Source organism: Cavia porcellus, unplaced genomic scaffold, assembly GCF_034190915.1.
Source record: "Cavia porcellus strain 051 isolate PalLab524CR breed Dunkin Hartley unplaced genomic scaffold, mCavPor4.1 scaffold_20, whole genome shotgun sequence".
NCBI classification, from domain to species: domain Eukaryota; kingdom Metazoa; phylum Chordata; class Mammalia; order Rodentia; family Caviidae; genus Cavia; species Cavia porcellus.
The window spans coordinates 32,481,162-32,505,044 of record NW_026947503.1 but is presented as its reverse complement, the minus strand read 5'-3'; the positions used below and the strand labels follow the sequence as shown (position 1 = coordinate 32,505,044).

Genomic DNA, 23,883 nt, shown 5'->3' with positions numbered 1-23,883 from the left:
CGGAGTGGCATGAATTCTGCAAAACAGAGAGTCCTACACACACCGACAAAAACAGCCCCAAAACGCAGTGTTCAGTACTTCCTACTCAAGTACCGACGCCTCGTGTTTCCGGGGACCTCCCTCGTCTCCCTTTCCATCCTCTTGCCTTGTATCCAGCTATTAAATCTCTCCCCCATCCTCCTCTCCTTTCTTCCAGGTCCTTCAGGATGGACCCAAATCACTGCTTCTCCAAGCCTCCTGGGATTCGGAGACTGGTACCCGCCGCCACTCGGCTCGCGCCTGCGCAGAGCGTATCCTCGCGCGAACGCGCAGCCCCGACCCGTCACCCCTCCCTACGCCAATGCCGCGAGTGCGCCGAGGGAAGGACCGCGTTAAGGAATGACCGCGACGGTTTCTGGAGCCGCACGTCTCTAAAGACCTCTTATCCTACTAGGCTCTTCGAGACCTTGGGGTCGCATCCACTCGGAAACGCGCGTGTGCCCTGAACTGTTAACCAAGAGAAACCAACCAAAAAGAGGAAGGTGCTCTAGGCCCCGCCCCCGGCCAGGTCTCTACCTCCCATTGGCCCGCGCGCCCGTCCGTCCGCCTAGGGCCGAGCCGGCCCGCGCTTCTTTCCTGGCTCCCTCCGTGTGTGCGGAGCGGCCCAGGCAGTGTGAGCTTGAGCCTGCGCCGGCTCCGAGCAGCTCCAGGGTGAGGAGGGCAGGGCAGGTCTGGGCGGCGCCGGGGCTGAGCATCGCGAGGCGGGCGGCAGGACCGTGGCCTCTGAGTCCGCAGGACCACCTGTCGCGGGACGAAGCTTCGGGTAAGGCAAGGCAAGGCAAGGCGCGGCCAGGACCGGAGTGCTCCAGGTGCGGCTCCTCCGCTAGTGGCCCCTCTGCGGGCGGCCAGAGCCGAGCGCGGCCTCTGCGCGTGCGCCCCGCGGCCGGCGGGTGGCGGAGGGGCCGGGTCGGTCGGGTCCTGCTGGACCCCCGCTGCTGCCTTCCGCGTCTGTTCCGGTAGCACGCTTTGGGGCGCGCTTTTCCTGCTCGCCGGGGCCAGGGCGCCCCTACTCCAGCCTCCCGACCCCAGGTGCAGCCCCGTGGCCTCCAGAGGACGAGCATCTTTCTCTTTGCCTCCGCGCCTGCTAAAGACTGAATTTGTAACTCCAAAGCCTTTGGCGGGGTCTCTTTCAGCCGGGATGAGGGAGTGACAGGAGTTAGACTATGTGTGCGTTCTTCGAAAGGAGGAGTCGCTGCAGGGTAGGAAGTTGTGCGATTGAAGCGGTTCTGTCTGCTCAGAGGAAATGGCATCTGTGCACCGGGCTTGGCAGGTGTTTCTTTGACGCTCGCGTTGCCGGCCAGCTCCGAGTGTACTGTTACATTTCATGGTCTTATACAGAATTTTTCTTTTTTTGTTTTGGAAGACAACTGTAGGACATTTATGTTGCCTCTGGTGAGAAGCGTGATCAGAATAAACTCCATACAAGTACACCTTTAGAAAATGTTTCATCCTCTCCTGCCTTTCGATTTACCTTAGTAATGCTCGTGGCGGTCACTTCTGCACAGCTGTCAATGGCATTGTTGTTAGTGATGATAACAGTAAGAAGCACTGTTGTTAATTGTGGCCTGGGTATTTTATCCCTTGGTATACAAACGAAGAAAAAGGCTAGTATACAAACAAAGAAACAAGGCTTAGGAAAGTTAAGAAACTTTTCCAAGACAGTACGTAGTTTTCAGTGAGATCTTGGATTCGGACTTAAGCACTTTGGCTTTATAGATTCACTCCCTCCTCTGTGTTCCTGAAGTATTGTTTAGGTGTTGTTTATAGGTATTACTTTGTAATACTGATAAATTTTTATCATTTTCAAATGTTCTGAAAGTTGGGGCAGAAACATTTACCCAAATAAATAAATACATCTTGTGTGTAGTAAATATAACTGTTGTATCTAGTTGTTACAACACTATTGCTGTTTTATGTGGTTTGCAGACAAAACGTTTAATTTTGTCTTTTAACCTTGGATCTTTAAGCAACTTTGAGTCCTGGTTTATAACCTGTATCAAATTCTTTTTATGGTAGATATAAAACCTTAAAGGTTAGATCAAGAAGGCAGAAATCCTTATAGAACCTTTTTAATACATTATTAGGAAGTGTTAAGCAATAGTTTTGTAATTCTTTTTCAGAGTAACATACTCTTGCTCAGTAGATGTTGCTAGAAAGACTTGTTTATGAGTTACAGTTTAGAAGATTTTCTAGTATGTTTCTGTCTTTTAAATATACTTAGGAAAACACATTGAAGGAGAAGCATTCACCATTTCAGTTTTTGTTAAATTAAAAGCTGTGATCCTGTTCTTGCCTAATTTGTATTTAATTTCATATAAAAACAATCTGCATTAAATTTTATATTAAGTTAAACTAAAATTCCTCTAGTTGGTAATAAGCCCGTTTGTCAGATTCTCTTTGTAAGTGTTCTGAGTTTTAATATTTAACAAAAGTTTGTTTTCTAAAGTTTTTTCTTTATGTCTTAAGGGTGCCATCAAAATTGCTGTTACTTTGCCCAGTGTGGTAGCATATGCCTGTAATCTCAGCACTCCTGGCAACTGAGGGAGGAGAATTGTAGGTTTGAGCCCACCCTGAGCAATTCAGTGATTTAGTGAGACCTTAACTCAAAATAAAAATGCCTGGAGGTGTAGCTCAGTGTGAAAGTTCTGGGTTCAATTCTCATTACTCTAAATAAATAAATTTACTTTCATGTTTTATTTTTCTGTATCACTTAATAAAATTCTCTAATAATATGAAGGATACAATGCTGTAACTATAATATATACATAATTACATATATATTCTTTTGATAATCAGTACTTTATGAGGTTAGATTTGACATGTGATGTTACTTTTACTGTACTGACTAAATTCAGTATTTGATAAGATTTTAATGAGCTGAAAATAGTTTATATATCGAAATGCTAATATTCACTAATTGCAAATGGGTTTTTTCTTGATTGTCTTTTATTTAAAATGAAGTATATTTCATACTATTTTTAGATTTACCTACCTTAGGCAAATCTACCTCCTTGCAGATTAGATTGCGATGCTGACCTAATCTCTTTGTGTCAAAGATTTCATTATGGTAAATAAGGCTATTTGCTCTAGAAGAGCCACACAAACATTTGATCAATTCTTTTAAAACTTTTTAAAGTCAGATGTGCCTGTCTGTAATCCTGGCACTCAGAGGTTGAGATAGGAAGATCTCAGGTTTGAGCTCAGCCTGGGAAGTTCAGTGACTTTGGGAAACCCTGTCTCCAAACCTCTTTCTCTGTGTCTCTGTCTCTCTTTCTCTCTCTCAAATACTACCTTCCCAAACAAAACAAAATGTCTCAAAAGCCTATTTCTTACTTGTTTTTGTTTTTGTTTGGTTGGTTTTTAGAGACAGGGTCTCCATAAGGATAGTTCAAGCCGGTCTTCAACTTACTGTATAACCCAGGCTGACCTCAGACTTGTGAGAATCTTGTCTCAGCCTCCTGAGTGAAAAACCCTGCTTTTTAAAATGACAAAGATAATTTATAGTTTTTCCTCCACTCACCTGTCAGCTGTCCTTTTTTATTAATAGTCTTCTAATTATGTTGGGAGGGGACTAATTAGTACATTTTTTTCTACCACTATATTGCTATAATTAATATTTTTAGTGGTAGGTTAGTTTGGCTAATTATTAGAAACATGGTAGAAACTGAGAATTTCTACTTTCAGAGCCAATTGCTAGTACTTTCCACAGTATATTAATGAACAGAAGGAAAGTGAGATGAATCTTCTATGCTACAGTCTTGAAAAAAATCTGTAGTCAAATTTGAAATTTAGAAGTGGCCTATAACAATTTTCTATTTAAAGGAATTCAATGCAGAATCCCTTATAAAGCAGACTTTGCCCAAAAAAATGAAATAAAATCAATGGAGTTTACTTAAAGCAGCCTGTTCTTTTTTCTTTTTTTTTTTAATTTAATTTGATTTTGTTTCGTTGATACAGGCTCTTGCTATGTAGTACAGGCCATCCTTGAACTTGAAATGTTCCTACCTCAACCTCCTAAGTGCTAGGATTACAGATATGTACCACCATATATAATTTATTATTAGATTGAGGTAGTAAAGGTAATTCATAGACACACAAGAAGTTATAAAAAAAAGAAAATCTTGGAAGCCCATATTGGTATGTTTTTAAATTTAAAAACAATCAAGGAAAGGTAAGTTAGGTGTTTGTTTGTTTGTTTGTTTTTCCCATGTTTGTCATTTTCTAAAAATTTACAAAAAAAACCTGGGCTTTAGTGATGATAGAATGACATTGAGTATTTTGTGCTTCGTAAGAGCTAAAAAGACATGGACTGATGTAGGTTTAGTGGAAATATAACAGCAGTACTGCTTTAGGCCTCATTTTGGTCCAGGAGCTCAGTAGATGACTACGGAAGCCTAGGCTTAAGGTAAAGAATGACTCAACTTCTCCTCTAAGGTGGTTGCTTAGTCACATATTGAGACCTCCCTTTCCTGCTCTAAAAGCACAGTAATGGTAGGTAAAATACCAAGACACATGGAGTCAAATTTGAAAACAAGTAAGGAAAATCTCCACATGCCAAACTGAAGGAAGACCCTCCAAGAGTGAGCTGGAGTTAAAGCGTCCCAAGGGTGTACAGGTAACAGTAAGTATAACATGCGGTCAAATATTTATGGCTTGCAGGAGATAGAAGCTGATTTCCCACGCCCTGTTGGATAGGAACCGAAATTAGACTCTGTGAGAAGTAGGAAAGCCGTCCTCTGTCAGTGGGGACTGAAACCTGGTTGAGGTAAGACTTAAGCCCTTTACCTCATACTACAAGAATCTTGAAACCTTCAGGTTATTTGAATTTGGGTTTGGAATTCCACCCCTGAGTGTGTAACCATTTAAAACAGAAACAAATTTAGAAACTAGTTTTTGACTCTTGAGCCCTCTGGATTTCATAGAGGCAGACTTCCTGCCTCCAAGGTTGGTCTCCACAGCATAGATCATAGAGGGGACTTCTGTCAGAGGCCACTTCTATTTAAAACAAAAACAGACAAACAAAAAACCAGAAAACAGCACATAGACAAAAATTATGCCATGAAAGAAACCAAAAGTGTCTGTGTAAGCACTACAGACAGCAGAATAGTCTGGAAAGGTCTTGAAAATATCTTTAAAATAAGCATTTGAAATCAGTTTTAGGTTATAAAATGTGTAGATGAATTGTACAAAAAAGGTTCAGATACAAATGTAGATATAAAACAATTGAAGGAAACAAATGATGTATTAGAAATGTGTAACTGAAGAGCTATGAGAATTTAGAGAAGAAAAATTGTTTAACTAGTAAATCACATTTTGTCTTTAAAAATGGATTTTAAAAGGAAAAGGAAGAAATACATCAAAGAATCAGGAACAGCATACCCAAAGGCTCAGGGTTAAAAATTTTGAAAGGATATATAAACTGTGTAGGACCCTGGAAGATCTCTGAACTTTATTTTTTGTTTTTCTTTCTTTCCTATTTAAATTAGGTGATGTCCAAGACCTAGAGTAACTAGTTATAATCCAGAGGAAATCCCAGCAAGTGTATAAATCCACTAATTAGAATAAAACATAGTTTAAAGTTTGTATACTTGGAAATACATACACGCAAATGCACAAATGCCCTAATTTTTCTGCTTAGGAAAGAAGCATTATAGGGCTGAGATACAGCTCAGCGGCACAGCACCTACCTGGCAAGCACAAAGTCCTGAAAGTATCAGGTTCATAATTATATAAACTAAAATAGTATAGTATAGGATAGTGTAATCTGAAATATATTGGGTCTTTGTCCATGTTCTTGGCACAGAGATCCTAAAACAGTTGGAATTCCCTAAGCGAGAGGAGCTACTCTTGTTACCCAGATAAAGCCCCTGGTGATTGATCATGCCTGAGGTCTCGAGTAGTCACCAGAAAGACTGAGTGACTAGAGGACCAGAACTTTCTGCCCTGCCCGTGTCCTCGGGGAAGGGTGGTTCTGGACCTTATGCTCTATAAAACTGTTGGACAAGATTTCTCCTCTTCTGGGTTGCTGAACACGTGAAGTTGCTGCGAGCATGTAGTGCCCCCCTGTAAACCTTGACCTGTGCACCTGTTCATGTGATTGTTGACTGTGCTCTCTATTATCTTTTATACTAAACTGGTTTGGTAAGTTAACATTTTCCCTTGCTTTCGGTGACCTATACTAGCAAATTATTAAATCCACCAAGGAAATAGTGGGAACCCAAATATTAGCAGGCTGGCAGGAAGTGTAGGCGACAACTTACTACTTGTAGTTCACATTTGAAGTGGGACAGTCTGAGATGTGCCTTTACCCTCTGGGATCTGACACTATCACTAGGTAGTGTCAGAATTTGATTGAATTATAGGACACCTGGTTGGTATCTGCTGAATTGTTTAATGTGTGGGGAAAAAAAAACCCCTCACATATCTGGCCGCAGTGTGCTGTGTTGAGAGTACAGAAGAGCAACAGTATGTCTTCACAATTGGTGTCAGAGATGTGTGCAAGGAGGAAAGAAGCAGCAGCTTGTTTTTCCTTTATAAAAAAATTGTGGGCAACAATGGTTATTTTACCATTGTTTATTTAAAGGCCACATTATAGCTGAATAGGAGTCTAGTCATTAACTTCCTGCCTTCCAAGCGATTCACAGGACTACAAGATGATCTGTTTATCAGTTCTTAAAGAATAGCATTTCTTTCCCTGTCTCAACTGTAGTGTTAGAAATCCCTTTCAAGCACCATGTGACATGCTTTATTCTGATCCCCTTGATCACTGACCTTTTAAGTTAATCCTTACGTATTTGTTAATTTTACTCAGAAGGACTATTCTAGCAACATCCAGGGCACTGGGCCCTGTTGAACAAAACATCACTTGGCCTTTTATTTTTATTTTTATTTTTATTTTTTTCCATCACTCAGTCTTTACACACACCTGGCTGTCCTAGAACTGGAAGGAGATGGAGAGAAGGACCACCATGACCTGATCATAACATTGCTGGGATGAAACGTAATTAAAAGTACAAAAACTCCAGCCTTTCATCTTGATAGTGCAATTCTGTCTTGAATTTGCCCACTGCTCTCTTATGATATATTAGTAAACTCTTTTCTATATTCCTACGCTGTTGCTAAATTCTTTTTGCTCACCTCTTAGAGGCTTTGCCTCCCACAGCATAGACAATTCGATTGATTAGTATTTCTAACCTTTTTCATGGTCTTTAAACATTTAAAACAGGAAATTAGTTACATTGTGTATTTACCCTCAGAAAAAGAGTAGCACCTAGCCATAGTGGTGTGTTTCTATCATCCCAGCTACTCAGGAGACTAAGGCAAAAGGCTCACAAGTCCTGCCTGGGTAACTTAGACTGAGATGACATTTTTTAAAAAGGCTGGGGTGTAGTGCAGCGCACACACATGCGCGTGGGCACACGCACGTGAAAAAGGAAAGATGGAAAGAACAAAAGGGAGAAAGAAAAAGAATCAGATAAGATGGAAACTATTATTCTCTTAACTTTTGTATCTTCAAATTTGTCATGTGAATATATAAAATAAGCTCCTCCAGAAATAAAAATAAAATCAGAAAAAAGTAGACCATATGATTTTAGGTTCTCTAAATTTTGCTTACTCGAAATGGCCAATTTAGGTGTGGTTTTTAAAATAGGTAATGTATAAATGTAATCTCATTAAAATTTTTTTGCAGTGATACCAAATTACATCAAGTAAAAGTTCAAAGTCACATTGCAGCTTCTTTCTCTCTGCCCTCTCCTATCTTTCCAAATCCTTATGTAGAGATTTACATATAAGTTTATAAATACAGAGTTTTCAAGAAATAGATTATTCATGCTATATATAATCGGCATATTTACCATGTACATTAACTAGTGTCTTAATGAATCTTAGTAATATCTAGGGTTTTTTTTCACTTCTTTTCTCTAAAGAGAAAATATATATCAGAATTAAATTTTAAATTTCATTGTTTGGTTAGAACTGACTCATAAATGATTCTGTATTAGAGGATTAAAAGTGTATTAATTTAAAATATTTTTGAAAACATGCACTTCTCACTTCTTAAATTGTTACATGATATTTTGGATACAACAATCAATTTAACCTTATTTATGAGCACTATAGAGTGTTTCTAGTATTTTTCTTTCTTTCTTTTTTAAAGTACTGGTATTTGAACCCAAGGCCTTCCCACTGTGCAATAGCCCTTTTTTATTTTGAGGCAAAGGTCTCACTAAATTGTTCTAACTGAATTTGAACTTTTGATCCTCTTGCTTCTGCTCCCCAGAGTGCTGGGATTTGCAGGTATGCACTACTCTGGCTGGATTGCATCTAATTTTATTGGGTATGTTTGTGAATATTTCTCTAGGATAAATATTCTAGAATTGGAATTACTGAGATGAGAGTTTTATGATCCAAATTTACAGATGGTCAAATTTTCTTCCAAAAGACTTACCAATTTATATTCTATAAAAGATTCATATACTAGCTATTAAAGTTTGTTTGTTTTTGACAGTTGGGTAAAAACTAAAATTTCCTTGACTTGTTACACTTTCATGCTTACTGCTGAAGTTAATCATTTAAGATGTTTGTGGTCTGGGTATTTATTTCTTTGTTACATTGCTTATTTCTCTGCCAATTTTTCTTGTGAGTTTGTCTTTTTAATTTGCAGGAGCTCTTCATTTATTCCAGATAAAATTTTTCATATATAAAGCTAATACTTTCTCTTGTTCTGTTATGTAGTGTTGTTTATGGTGTCTTTCACTGAAAGATGTTTCAGCTTTCAGAGGGTTTGGTTTTGTTTTGGTGTGGTTTTTAGGAAGGCAGATCCCCACTGAGCCATATCCCCAAAACCTTGTGCAGTGACAGAATCATTGCTAATGAGATTTACCCAAGATACAATTATTGATAATTGAAAACTTTTCCCAAAACTTCTATTTCACTTCCTCTTGTTTGTTCATTTTTATTTTATTGAGTTGAGTGTCTCCCTGCAATATAAGGTTGGGCCTGAATTCCTGGGCTTGTGGGATCCTTCGTCAGTGTCCAAGTAACATTGCCATCATGCCTAGATCTTAAGTCATTTTTGAATGATGCATTTATGAAGTCTTTAAATGCTAGTGTTTCCTCTTAGTCATTATCTTTGTGTTCTTTTCATTTTCTGCATTGTTTCTGTTTCTTTAAAGCCACTATTAATTCTTAAATTGTTTTCTTGAAGTTATGAATAAGCCTATCCTTCTGTCCCACCCTACTTATGCAATTCTTTTAAAACATCCCTTATCTCAAGTCTTTGCTAACCTTACTATAAAGGCTACCAAACTCTGTGATCTGCAAAGATCTTTTACATCTTTTCAAAGCAAGATGTAAAATCTCTTGCCTATATTTTACACACACTTTTGAGTAGCAATTGCAGTAGTTCTAAATTAGTTTTACAGAGCTCTCTAGTTGCCCAGGCTGGGCTCCAACTTGCCATTCTGCAGCCTCAGCCTCCATAGTGCTGGGTTTATAGGCATGGGCCACAATGTCCAACTCCCTTGTGAACTCTAAGCAGTTCCTTGATGCTTTTGCATTTCTGCTTAGCAGAGGCTGTTCCTCTTTGGTAGGAAGTTTTAAAAGAGAAGTAAATTCAAAGCTGCTTCTTGCAACATCGGTTGGTACATAGAAAAGTTTATGTGTTTCAGCCTATATTGAGCATCATTTCAGTTTTCACTAAGGTCATTAGATTGCTTTTGTAGCATTTGTTAGCACACTTGATGCTACTGTGTAGATTTCTCTCTTAATTTTACTCTGAAATTCTAAAGATAGGTTGCACACATATATCATATCCTATTGCCCCTTTGCAGTGTGCTGTGTATATTCAGAGCAGGATATTTTTTCTTTTCAATTTTTATCTTGTAATTAGTGCATATTTGTAGTGCTAGTAATGATTCACTCCACATGGGAAGCTGGTCATTATATTTTGGGTTTCTTATATAAGAAACTATGCAGTATTTAAGCTTGTGTGTCTGATCTATTTCACCTAACATTCAAGGTGCATCTGTTTTCCTAAAATAACTTAAAAATTTATCCTCCTTCATGGCACATAATACTCCACTGTGTATAACTACACATTTTCTTTATTTATCTATTGATGGACATATAAGCCATTTCCAAGATTCAGCTATTATGAATTCTGCTATAAATATGGGTATGCACATATCACTGTAATATGATGTCTAACTTTCAGGAAGAGTCTTATAAGGGGAATAGCTGGGTCAAATGGAATTTTGAACTTTAGTTTTTTGAGAAACTTCCATATTGATTTCAGATGGTTGTACTAGTTTAGATTCCCACCAACAATGTCTGTAGGTTACATTTTCCCTACCAACATTTGTTTTAATTTCATTTCTTGATGATGACTATTGTTTTTGCACTAAGATAGAATTTCAGGATTGTTTTAATTTGCATATCTCCAGTAGTCAGTGATGCTGAACATGTTTTCCGTGAATTTATTGGCCATACTTTATACCTCTAAGAAGCCTCGTTTTAGTTGCCCATTTCTTGGATTGAGTCTTATTTGGGGGAGGATCTACTTTTTAATTGTTTGTATATTCTAGACGTTAGACCCTTCTCTAAGGAATAGCTGACAGTTTTTTGCCTTATCCTGTAGGTCATCTCTTTGCTCTGTTGTTTCTTTTGCTAGAGAAAAACTTTTTATTTTGATATTCCATTTATTGATTCTTGGTGTGATTTTTTTCTACGATCAGGGTTCTGTTCAGAAAGTCCTTGTCTATGCCTATGTCTTTAAGAGTTTTATTTATTTCATCTTCTAGCAGATTGTTCGAGTTTTAACATTTAGATCTTTGATCCATTTTGATTTCAGTTTAGTACAAGGTGAGAGTGTACAGATCGAGATTCAGCATTTGGCATGTGGATAGCCAGTTCCCACAACACCATTTATTAAAACAGTTATCTTTTCTCCAGCATGTATTTCTGTCAAAGATTAGAGAGCTGAATGTCCCTGGGATTGTTTCTACATTCTCTGTTGACCCACATGTGTGTTTTTGGACCAATGCCATGCTGGTTTTTTTTTTTTTTTTAATCACAATAGCTTTGTAATATAACTTAAAATCAAGGATTGTGATGCCTCCTGCTTTGTTATTACCCAGGATTGCTTTTGCTATACTGGATCTCTTCTGGTTCCACATGAATTTTAGAATTGTTTTCATTACTTTTATGAGGAATGCTGATGATATTTTGATTGGGATGGCATTAAATCCATCTATCAGTTTTAGAAGGCATTTTCAGTGCATTAGTTCTGCCCATCTAGAAATGGTATATTTTTCCATTTTCTGATGTCCTCTTTGATTTATTTTTGCAGAGAACTATAATTTTTGCCATAGAGGTATTTTACTTACTTGGTTAGGTTCAGAGCAATAGTATCTTATATGCACATATCATATTCAGAACTTTAAATATATATAATACTTCTGTATCATCTCAAGCATATTTTCCAATTTTTTCAGTTATCTCAGTAATGTCCTTTATAGTATAATGTGTTATCTTCTGTTATACAATCCAGTGTGTGACCAGGTTTTGTATTTAATTATCATCTATTCAGTTTTAAGTTACAGTAGGTGTTAGTTTTTGTCTTTGAAGAAAACAGATTAATTATTTTGTATTACTTGTCTCTTGATTCTTGATAATGTGAATAATCATGTAAGTTGCTTGGATTGGTAGTCATATTTTATGAAATAAGCAGATGAAGTAAATTCATAGTGCACAAAAAAGATTGGTGGTAAGGGGCTGGGGATTTAGCTCAGTGGCATAAGCACCTGCCTTGTAAGCAGGCGTTCGTGAGTTTGATCCCCGATTGGTGGTAGAGGAGGAGCAATAACTGCTCGGTGGATATGGTATTTCCTTATGGGTGATAAAAATATTTTGGAACTACATAGATGGAGGTGGTGAAGGTAAGGTTAAGAATTTTTTTACTGCCTATAACTCCTTCACTTTAAAATAACTAATTTTATATTACACGAAATTCATTTCAGTAAAAATTAAGTTTTAAAAATTTCATATGTAAATGGTTTTGCTGTTTCCAAACTGAATTTTTCAGTGTTGTAGTTTGGGTTTGCAAGGCAAACAATCTAATACAAGACACATAATTTATAGAATTATTTTATAATAGTCACCCAAACAGTCAAATGCAAAAAGAGTGCAGGAAATCTTCCCAGCTAAGAATCTGGATCCCCTGGCAGTGTCCTGCATGTGTCTAACTGAAGACCTGGAGTCCATGACCATGCTCCCCATGAGTCCAACTGCAGGCCTGAAGCCCATGACAATGTCTCATGCAAGTCTGTTTCACATATCTGTGCTGGGCCCAAAGGTCAGTGATGGAAGCTAGAAAGTCTATGCCAATGGAATGAAGGATCTGTGCCAGCAGAATGAGAGATCTGCATTGGAGCCAGGAAATGATGCTCCGAGTGAGGTTTAGAACTCCCCCAAAGTGAACCGAAGCCATTCCCAGTGACAACAAGGTCTTAAGCTCCTCTGATGATGAGAACAGCCTAGTTCATTTCAGGAAAGGCAGCAGAATGAGCTTCTCCAGAAGAATCAATAGTAGACCATTGTTCCCTCCAGTTCTCATGTTTATGTTGTTGGCAACAATTGTCAGGTGTGGGTCCTCTACACCCAGCACTGTGCTAATTCATTTCAGCTGGGTGTTATAAGTTGACCACCAGTTGTCAACCCTCCCTCAGCAAATAGGAATTTAATTTGAAAAAAAATTGCAAGAAATAAAAAAATTGCTGCATGATAATTGTAGTGATTGAAAGACATAAATAAGCAATTTTTCTATTGCAAATCCTAATTTGCAGTAGGAAAATGCAGAAGAATCTTAATACCTCCAAATATTAACATTTAATTTGTAGTTATTTTGAAATTTTCCATGTTTATGATGAGTGTAAGGGACAACAGTTACTTCATATATTTTCTAGACAATTTATATGGTTTTTAATGTTAAACAACAGGTTTTCTGTGACAAAAACTTCTGATTTATTAATTTTAAACATTGAATGTAGCATTAAATGTAGAATTAAAATTCTAGGTCTAGATTAGAAATTTGAGTGGTTCTTGTCCTCTGAATGTATGTATTCTAGCTTTTCTATTATTTACCTTTCTGCCTTAAAACTAAGTTTCCAAACTCATTAAATAGAGCTCACTTTGCTGTTTAGGTGCTGTGTCCTTGTTTTTTAACCTGTGTGTTGGTTTCTCTTAAAAGTGGGAGAGACATACCTTGGTCTTAGGTGAATTAGAAGGTTAAATGTTTAGCGCAGAGTCTGGCATATAGTAGGTGGCACCTACAAAGTAGCAGTGATCATTATCCAAAAATGTAATTGTGTAATGAAAGTTCTCTGCTTTTTTACAGTACTATAACCCATGAAAATAGAAATATATTCTCAAAGAGCATTTTCACATGTGGAAATACAAGCTTTCTAAATTTTGCTTTGAAAACATCACCTGATGTTTGTGCAGTTTTACATGTTTCTCACTGGTGATTTATTTGCTTATTTTACCAGGTAAAAGAAAAGATGTTTTCAAGATTAAGAGCAGCTGCTACTCCTTGTTCTTTGGCATGCCGTCATTTGCACACGAAGGAGAAAGGCAAGCCACTCATGTTGAATCCAAGAACAAACAAGGTTAGTTATGTTAATGCCAATATATGTTTTCTTTCCTCCTGATATGGGGTTGATATATTTTAGACTAGTAAGGCATGAAATTATTGTAGTTGATAGCTTTATACTAAGACCTTTCAAGAGTATTTGCTTTCTTTTAACTCTGCATATGACAGAAACCATGCTGCTTTAGTTCTCCTAAATTTCAGTCTTCACAACTTTTTTTTTTTTTTTGTAAGTGGTAAAATACAACAGAACAAGACAGAATAAAGCCAAGTAAGATCATACAGTGAAAATGGTACAGAACTTCATAGCAGGTTACCGGGATAACAGTAATAGGATTCGCAATATATTTCATTATCTTTATAATAGTTGTTCTTTCAGTCACATATATCAAAATGAGATGAAATACAGAACATTATAGAACTTATCAAAACAGAATATTGAATAGAACAGTACCATTAATCAGAATAGAGCAAAACAGTAATAAAAATATTTGCCTTCAAAGAGATGGTAGAAGGAAGTCCCCCTTATTTGCTATGGTCAGCCTCCCTGGAGACGCTCAGATTTCTGGTTCCCATTTGCTAAGGGGGGGTGGTGTAGCAGAAGGGGGGTAAGGGAAGTGGGATGTTTGACTCTAGGCTGTGCATCAGTAGGTTCACTATTGCTTAGCAGGGAGGTAGGCTGTTTGTTTGGTTTCACGGCATCTTAAGTTCCAACATGGTATAGATCTCAGGAGCTGCTGCTGGAAGGGCTGCAGTCTGCCAGATCGCCACCGCTTACCAGGGAGGGGAGGTGCTTGCTTGGCTTCCCAGTGTCCTAAGTTCCAACATGGCATGTATCTCAGGAACTGTTGCTGGTTCTCCCCCAGTCTTCATAATTTTTACTATCTGATATAACTTGATCTGACTTCCTAGTGCTATTTTCAACTAGCACTGAGTCAAGACTCTTTTGCCAGATGTGGTATATTGAACTTTGCCTAGCCTAAAGCAGATATTAACCTTGGGCCTATCAATTAGTTTTTTGGAGGGTGGGTCCAAAATTGTGAAATGAACCTTTATCCAAAATGCACCCTGCCCCACCTCCATCTGGATTTTTGGACACAAGTCATTACATACAAATAACTGTGTTCTCATTAAATTGGGCTAGTGCTTCAAAGGACAGAGCCCCTAATTTTGTTGTCATCCTTAGAATGGAAGTGATTGACAACATTGAGATACACCCTGAATTCATCCTTTGTCTAATCTGGGTTTCTGGGTTTAGTGGGCAAATCCTTCTTTTTTTTTTTTTTAGACAGGATTTTGCTGTATAATTCAGGCTGGCCACTAACTAGTGGCAGTGCTCCTGCCTTAGCCCTCCTGAGGGCTTGGATTATAGAACTGCACCCTCAGGAGTACAAGCTCACGCCCTGCATCCCGCACAGCTGTGGCTGGGTAATTGCTACACCCAAACCCTTTAGCAGGCAGACTGTAGTAGAGAGAAAGGAGGTGGGGGGGGAGAGAGAGGAGGAGGAGGAGGAGAAAAGAAGGAGAAGAAGAAGAAGAAGGAGAAAGGAAGGAGAAGAAGAAGAAGAAAGAGAAAGGAGAAAAAGAAGAAGAAAGAGAAAGGAAGGAGGAGGAGGAGGAAGAAGAAGGAGAAAGGAAGGAGAAGAAGAAGAAGAAGAAGAAAGAGAAAGGAAGGAGGAGAAGAAGAAGAAGAAGAAGAAAGAGAAAGGAAGGAGGAGAGGAAAACACATCCCTCTCTATTTTTAGTGGCAACATTAAATATTACACATCATAGTTAATAGGACTGGACTTTGCTGGGCATGGCAATACATGCTTATAGGGCTATAATATCAGGACAGGGTAGTCTGAGGCAAGAGTCTCAAGTTTGTGGCCTCAAGTTGGTGGACTCCGTAGTGAGATCCTGTGTCAAAAGCAAAGAGTTTCAATTCCATCTTCATCCTTTGTTTCCCACATAACTCTGGGTATCAGATCAAGCTTTGAAGCATCTCAGCAGAAGTCATATGAAAAAGAAAAAGAATCATAGCTCTTACTTTCTGGGCATTGATTAAAATAAGGCTTTTGACATATGCTTCTGGTATGTGGTTAAAAATTCATAAATAATGACTTTGGTTGTGACTGAATGGTAGAAGACTGCATGCTTAGCAATAGCAAGGCCTGGGTTCAATCCCTAGCACCAAGGAAATTGACTAAATATAGCTACGATTAAGTATGTATTAAATAATAAATATCTGGCAAACAGATTGCCAGGCAGGCAAACATGAGGTCCTGAGTTCAAGTCCCATAATAAATATCTGGCAAACACGAGGTCCTGAGTTCAATTCCCATAATAAATATCTAGCAAACAGATTGCCAGTCAGGCAAACACAAGGTCCTGAGTTCAATTCCCAGTACCCCCAACCAAAAAATAAAAGAAGAGCATCAAAAATTTGCAAATCCCTACCTGGATGTGGTGCCTCATGCCTGTAATCTCAGCATTCCAAAAGCTGAGGCAGGAGGATTGCCACAAGTTTGTGGCCATTGTGGGTTATATAATGAGTTTAAGGCTAACCTGAACTACACAGTAAAACCCTGTCTCCAAAACAAAAACAAAACCATGGCCAATTCCATCTTTTATCAGAAAAATAATATATATAAGTTTCCCAGGATTCTAGGCCCTCACTGGAAATTTTACCAAGGATCGTTCAGAGCACCTCATCTTTGCATTCTTGAAATTTGCCACAGAGTCAGAATTCAGCAAGCAGTTTGTCTTAGTTACTTTTATGTCACTGAGACACAATACGTGATATCTGCAGCTCTTAAGAAGAAAAGGTTTATTTTATTTCATACTCTGTAGAGATTTCAGTCCACAATGGTCTGGCTCCACTACATGGCAGCATGGCAGAACAGAAACAGCTCATGGCGTGGCAGTAGGAAACAGAGAGATCAAGGGAGGAGAAAGGGAGATTTACCCTTTTAGGTCATGTCTCCAGTGTCGTAGCTTCCACTTAATGATACTTCCTGGATATTGAATAAGGCTTTTGCATCGTGTCTGGTATGTGGTTAAAAATTCATAAATAATGACTTTGATGGTGACTCAGTGGTAGACTGCATGCTCAGCCATAGCAAGACCCACCTCCTCTCACCAGGCTTCACCTCCCAGATCACATTTAGCTGTAAATATAAATTCACCATTGGACTGGACCACTGATTAGTATTGTGCCCCCATGATCCAATCACCGTCCCAAAGCCCCAACTATGAGTGCATAAGGCCTTAGGGGGATATCTGTATATAAACTATATCATTCTGCCCTGGTCCCCAAAAGACTCATGCTTACCTCTATGAAAGATGCATTTAGTCCATATCTATGAGTTGTCAAAGTCCTGATAGTTTTAACATTGCCAAAAAGACCAGGTCTAGAGTCTTCTCTGAGATTTAAGGCAAACTGTTAGCTGTGAGCCCGGGTAAAGATGAAAACTTAAACACTGCTAACCTACAAGGCCAGCATCCGATAGCATACAAAGGCCAATATCCAAAAGGGAGAAATAAGGGGTTAAGAAGGAATGGAACCCAAGCAAGACTGAAACCCAGAGGAGCAAATAGTAAATCCTGTAGTTCCATGTTCAGTACACTGGGCAAGTTGTGGTGAGATGCGAACTCCAAAGGGCTTGGGAGACCCCACCCCTATGGCACCTGAGAGTGGTTGCATTTCTATTAGAATTCTAGTCTTCTGCATTCCGACTGGAATCTCCCATCCAGCTCAACTCAGAGCATTCTAGGGCTGCTTTTCCAGCCAATATCTCTAAGCTTTTCCAGCTTGTTCCACAAGCCAGTTTAAATTGCTTCTGAACCACAAGGTCTAGTAGACTTACAGTGATGGCCCAATTTCTCTGGGAGCAAAATCTGTCTTACTTACTTACTCGTTGCTGGGATCTAGTGCACAACACCTGCAACTTGAAGGAGAGAAGATTGTTTTGGCTTATAGTTTGCAGGGGTTGTAATCCATAGTTGGCTAGCATGGTAGAGAAGAAACAGTTTATAGCATGGCAGGAGAAAGGAGGAATACACTGTTCTAGGCCACCTCCAGTGACCCACTTCCTCTGACCAGGCCTCACCTCCCAAATCACATTTACCTGTAAACTCATCAGTGTGGGGAAAGGCAGGCAGGAAGGAACAAGGGAAAAAAAACCAGGAGAATAGAAGAAAAAAGATGGAAACAAAGCTTTTGTAAGTAAGGGAAAAGGGATTGAAAGGAGGGGAGAGGAATGGGTAAAAAAAGAAGCAGCAAGGTCACATACAGGTACAAATTCCATACAATGAATGTTATTGGTACATTCATCTAAAATGTACCAATAATTTTTTTTAATTAGTAAATAAACTCATCAATGGACTAGTCCACTGACAAGTATCACAGCCCCATAATCCAGGTACCTCCCCCAAAACCCGACCTATGAGCATGAGGCCTGAGGAGGATAACTAGATACAAATCATAACACAGTGAGTTCAAAACTTAATGAATATCCTAATTTTTCTTGTATTTTCTCACCACCCCAAATCTATCTTGCTCTTCAAGATACACCTCATTAGAATCCAAGGCTGGGGGTGCAGTGATAGAGTTCCTGTTAGCTTGCTTGAGACCCTGAGTCCTCAGCAGCGTCCTCCCCGCAGCCAATTCCAGTCCTCTTTATAGAGCCTTTCTACACCACCATGGACTGCAGTAATTGTTCTCTCCTTTGAAACCCAAGAATGGTTTTTATCTTTCTGTTCCTGTGGCAGGTAATAAATATGTGTTGCTTAGTGCTTCACTTCATGTCTTAAATGGTTGTTGAAATCTTTGACTGTATTTATATTTCCATGAGCTTGTATCTTCTTGGCTGCATTTCAGGTTCCTTTGGGCGATACCATTTATATACTTACCAAGGCACTTAGGGGTTGTAACAAATTCATGAAGTACATTAAGTGACAAAAAAAAGAGGAAAATCTAAATGCATTACAGTATTTCTGAAGAAAGTGAAGTCCACACAAGTCCCTAATTTGATTGTCAGTAAAGGAAGAAAAGCAAGGGAAGGACGGAGTGGGGGAGCGAGGGAAGGGAGAAAAGAGAAAGGAAAATCTAATGTTCTGGCCTGAATTTTTTGGAATTTTTTAAGGTAGCATCTGTGTTATGTCATTGGAAGACCACTTCTGGAAATTCCTTAAGTATCACAGTTGGGTTGTTTGTTTCTGTGTTTCTAGGCTATTTTTGGTGCTGGGGGTGAGACTGATGCTGAGCATTACACATAGGAAGAACATGCTTTTCTACCCCCACCTCAGAAAGGTTTTTGTTTGTTTTTGAAGAAAAAACATAGAGTGGTAATTTGAGTTCAGAGATCATGGACTTCTTTGGAATTCACCATATTAAGAAATCAAGTTTGTGCTGTAGACCAAAGTAATAGTTTTTCACATATTTGTAAGTCTTATTTTTAAGAGTTTGTTGCTGTTGCTAGTGATAGAGTGTCTAGCATGCACAAGGGCTTGGGTTCAATCCCCACTGTCAAAAAATTTAAAAGTGTTTCTTGGCTGCAGTGTTAAATGTAATTAAAGGCATGATTGAATTGGAGCCTGTTTAAATGTTTTAATCATTGCCTACTAAAGGTATACTTGTTGCTATGTATAATTGCCATTTATAAATCTACAATTCAGTGATATTAAGTACTCATTGTTGTGCACCTATTACCACTGTCTCATTCCAGAACTGTTTCATTATCTGAAATGGAGGCCTCATGTAATTTGAAGCTTTTTTTTTTTGTACTGGGAATCGAACTCATGACCTTGAACTTGCTTGGCGGGCACTTTTGCCACTGAGCTATATCCCCAGCCCGGAAGCCTAGTATAGAAAATAAGAGAATACCGAATTGAGTATTCAGTTTTAGCAGAGTCTTAAAACATTTAGAGGCAACTGATATTTATTTTATATTTAATGCTTCCATAAAATAGAGTTGTTAGACAGGAAATCTGGGAAATATTGAGGCTGAAATTTATTATAACTGTAATCAGTTATTTGATTAAGATGGGCCAACTCTGAAGCACATCAATAGCTTTGCCCTTACTTTATTCAAATTCTTCATACTTTTGTGTTAGCTGTTTTAGAAGGAAGAAGCCAATATATTTACAGATGAAGTAATATGTCAGAGTTATAGAAGCTCTCCTGTAATAATAATAAAAAGCACTATGAAATAATAGCTGATAAGTCTCAAATTTCTTCTGCCATCTAAATTCCTTTTTCCTAGTTCCTCCCATAACATTAATGAAATCACTTTTAAGCTAAATACCATTTTTAAGATAGGAGACTGTCAAAAGATTTTATTACAGATTCTAATTGAATATCCTAAAGGACTTTGCTTAGAATAATAAACCATAGATTGTTAGAACTAAAAGAACTAAATAAATGGTAAATATCTAAGTAAGTCTTTTATGGTACTGGGCATTGAATCCAAGCCTTTACACTGAGCTACATTTCCAGCCCTTTTTCACTTTTTTGAGAGAATCTCACAGAGTCACTAACTTGCCCAGTCTGGGCACAGACTTGCAATCCTCCTGCCACAGTGTGACCCAAATAAATAAATAAAGTATATTTATTTTTTAAATTGTATTTCATAATTTTGTATGCCATTTGACCACTAGGAAAAGTATATTATAAATATATCTCTGTAATGCTTTTTTGTTTTGTTGTTGTTTTTTTTTTTATTGGTACCAGGGATCGAACTCACGACTGCCTGCTTGCAAGGCAGGCGCTTATGCCGCTGAGCTAAATCCCCAGCCCCATCTGTAATGCTTTTTTAAAATTTTATTTTAAAGAGTGAAAAAACCCAAAATTTCAAAATAAACATGATTAGGAGGTAACATTGCTTAATATATTGTGCATTGTTATCTTTAAATGAATTACTCAAAGTAGAAGATATCTGCATTTAATTGTCCAAACAATATTAGTACAAACCCTAATGCTTCACAAGCCTTATTAAGATGGTTGCATGTTAATACAGTAGAAAGATAGATTTGGAATCACGAAGGCTGATTAGAGCCCCAGGATGACTCCTTGCTGACTGTGTAATCCTGAATGTAGATATAACCTGTTTGGACCTAATGATGCTCTGAATATTTGTGTTCTTCCAAAACTCGTATGATAAAATCCTAATCTCCATAAGTGAGGTATTAGCAGGTGAAGCCCTTTGGGCAGTGACTAATTCATGAGGTCTCTGCATGGCTTAATGGCCTTTATGAGGGAGGCTCTGGAGAGCTACCTAAGTGTCACACAACATATGAAAATAAAGTTAAAACACACATTCATTTTGTGAGGACTGGTCCTTTATCAGATACTGATATGCTGATTTCTCGATCTTAGGCTCCCAACCTCGAGGATTATGAGGAATAAATACTTGTTTATTAGCTACTCAGTCTATGGTACTTCTATACCAACCTGAACAGATTAAATAAGACCCTGGTTCATCTAGATTGTTGTATGGGGGAAAATCCTGTAAAACTGTAAAGCTACCTTTACACACTGTAAAGTATTCCATGAGCTGTTATTCCAGACAGATAATGTCTTACAATTTAGTTAGCCATGACCCTGCTATTAAGTGCTATTCCAAGTTTAACATTATAAATTACCAGCTATTAGTCATGTTGTCAGTTTTATAAGTAAGTGTCTGCTAATTTCCTAATCCTTGACAGATGATTCTAATTGTACTCAGAAAGAGGATCCCTTTTATTTGCTCCCTACTATGCTTAACCTGGTTGTTCAAGAATCAGATTAAGAAATTTTTATCAGTAGTGATGTTTGTAGATATACTAGCTTTCTGTCAATATGAGCAATATTTTAGGTAATTAATTTATAAAGAAAATGGTTATTTTGACTGACAGTTTTAGAGATTTCAGTCAATGCACAGTGAGTCCTGCTACTTTTGGGCCTGTGGCAGGTCAGGAAATCATGGAGGGAAGTAAGTGCATGGTGGAAAAAAGCCATGACTTGAGAAAAAGGAAGAGACACAATTTCTTTTGAAGAGTTACCTCCAATGACTTGAAGATCTACATCTTTTAAAAAATATTTTTAGTTTATTTGTATGAGTATATAGTGCATAATGTTTACATTCTTTATGTGGAGTTGGTACATGAAGGTAATACATCTGAATTCCTTCTTTCATCCCTTTTGCCTTTTCTCACCCCTTCCCCACTACTTGATCTCCTTTATTTTTGAGGGAGGTGTATATCGCGCAGTACATAGTTTTTATATACTTTGGGTGGAGTTGGGTAAACACATCCTATTACAGTAATACATGCGTACTCTGTTTATAGTGGCACAATTCGTAACAGCTAAATGTTAGAAATGACCCATATGTCCCTCAGCAGATGAATGAATAAAGAAAATGTGGTATTTACACACAGTAGACTAATACTCTTTCTTAAAAAAAGATAAGCCAGATCCTACTTCTTAATAATGTACTGCTTTCCAGTAGTGCCACTTCAAAGAGTAAGGGTTCATCACCATCTGGGCCTTTGGGAGACATATAGCATTCCATCTGATCCTGAAAGGCTAATGTCCATCTCACATATGCAAGACGTATTCAGCCCATCTTAAATTGTTTCTAAAATCTTAACTGTTCCAGTGTTGCTCACAAGTCCCAAGTCCAGCTGAACATGGTGGAACATGCTTGCAATCCTAGTACTTGGGAGACTGAGGTGGGAGGATCATGAATTTAAGACCTCCCTGGGCTATATAATGAGTGTGAGGCCAGCCTAAACCACATAGCAAAAAACAAACCAAAAAATCATCCAAGCCCAGAGTCTTCTCTGAGATTCAAGGCTAACTCAGCTGTGAGGTCTTAAAAATGTCAAATAGTCACATGCTTTCAAGATACAGTGGCAAAGGGTAAACATTCCAATATCTAAACAGAAGAATGGGGCATAGGAAAGAGGGATCAGACCAGAGCAAGGCCACAACTCAGCAGGACAAACATTAAATATATCTGCTTGTGTGTCATCCAGCACACACTGAAATGCATTATGGGCTTGTGAGGACGTGAGAAGTTCTTTCCTTGTGACTATGTTGGTTGTGGCCTACGTGATCTCAAGGGCTGGCTTAGCATGCTGCCTGCAGCGTCTCTGCAGACATTCCATATTCCTGGTCTCTCTATTTTCCCTAGATCTCCATTGCAGCTTCAACTTCATGCTCACGGCTCCGTGTATCACTCTGTCAGAGACAGTTTGGTCTCCCAGCCTTTCCTCTGAAATCTGTGGAAGCCTGTGTTATCCTTTAACACTTGCATTTGCATTTTGGCAAAGCCAGTGTCATACGAGCCATGCTAGCACCTGAGTATGTTAAGCATGCACTCTATCACCATAGTGGTGCTTCTGAGCTACTGCTTTTAAATTTGCATTCTATTGTGTGCCTACTGAAGTCTGTTTAGTTTGTGGTCAACTAATGACTTTAGTATCTGAAACCAGAAGCAGAAGTCTCCCCTTTTGTATCAAGGGACTGTGTGTTCACACTGGGGCACACCCTGCACTCAGGCAGTTTACTGCTACTCAGTTGCTTTCACTTCCTGCTTGCCCAAAGGCTCAAGGTTAGCCAGAGGTGGAAGCTTAAAGTCCTCTCAGGTCTTTCCTGAATGTGCCCTCAGCTCTTACATGTGGCTTTCTTAATTCTCAGAAATGCTGTGGCAGTGATGGTGAACCTTTTAGAGACCAAATGTGCAAACTGCAACTTAAAACCCACTTATATACCACAACATGTCAACACTGCAATTAAACCTGAATACTGTACTGAGGTTTTAGTTTAGAAAAAAACAACTCATACATTAACATCTTTTATCTTAAAAGAAAAACACAATAACAGAGCTTTCAGTGATAAAAACAACTTTTTATTGAAAGGTAAAAGTTTGTATTCATTGTGCTTTTACACAGTAATGTGATCTTCGTTGTCGTATGCGGTGCTGATACTTTGTCAGACCTTGGCTGGGGTGGCCTGGTTCACACGGCAGAGAGGGCTCTGTAGGCCCACTGTGGCACGCAGGCCATAGGTTCACCATCATTGCCTTAGAGCTTTGCAAAGCTCCGCCTGTGAACATCTCCTTTGCCTTTTCTTTTCAGTTTTTTGGTTAGCTTGTTTATCTTGACATTTACCTGCTGTTACAGGCAGTTACTATGCTAAATAGTTGTCTGAAGAAGGGTATTAGCAGTGGAG

General features: G+C 38.6%; 1 protein-coding gene across 4 annotated transcripts in view; it reads left to right on the top strand.

Moving 5' to 3' along the window:
• Positions 1-624: 624 nt before the first annotated feature.
• The window catches only part of Me2 (malic enzyme 2), a 71,774-nt gene continuing 48,515 nt past the window's right edge, over positions 625-23,883 (top strand). Inside the window, exons 1-2 of one of the 4 annotated variants that reach the window (XM_003474039.5) lie at positions 625-802; positions 13,587-13,706. In XM_003474039.5, the coding sequence (XP_003474087.1) occupies positions 13,599-13,706 (108 nt within the window). In that variant the 5' untranslated portion in view covers positions 625-802; positions 13,587-13,598. Of the gene's footprint in view, positions 849-1,213; positions 1,239-13,586; positions 13,707-23,883 lie in introns of those variants that run through there. The other 3 variants (XM_013157210.3, XR_010041429.1, XM_023566819.2) reach the window with 3 other exon arrangements.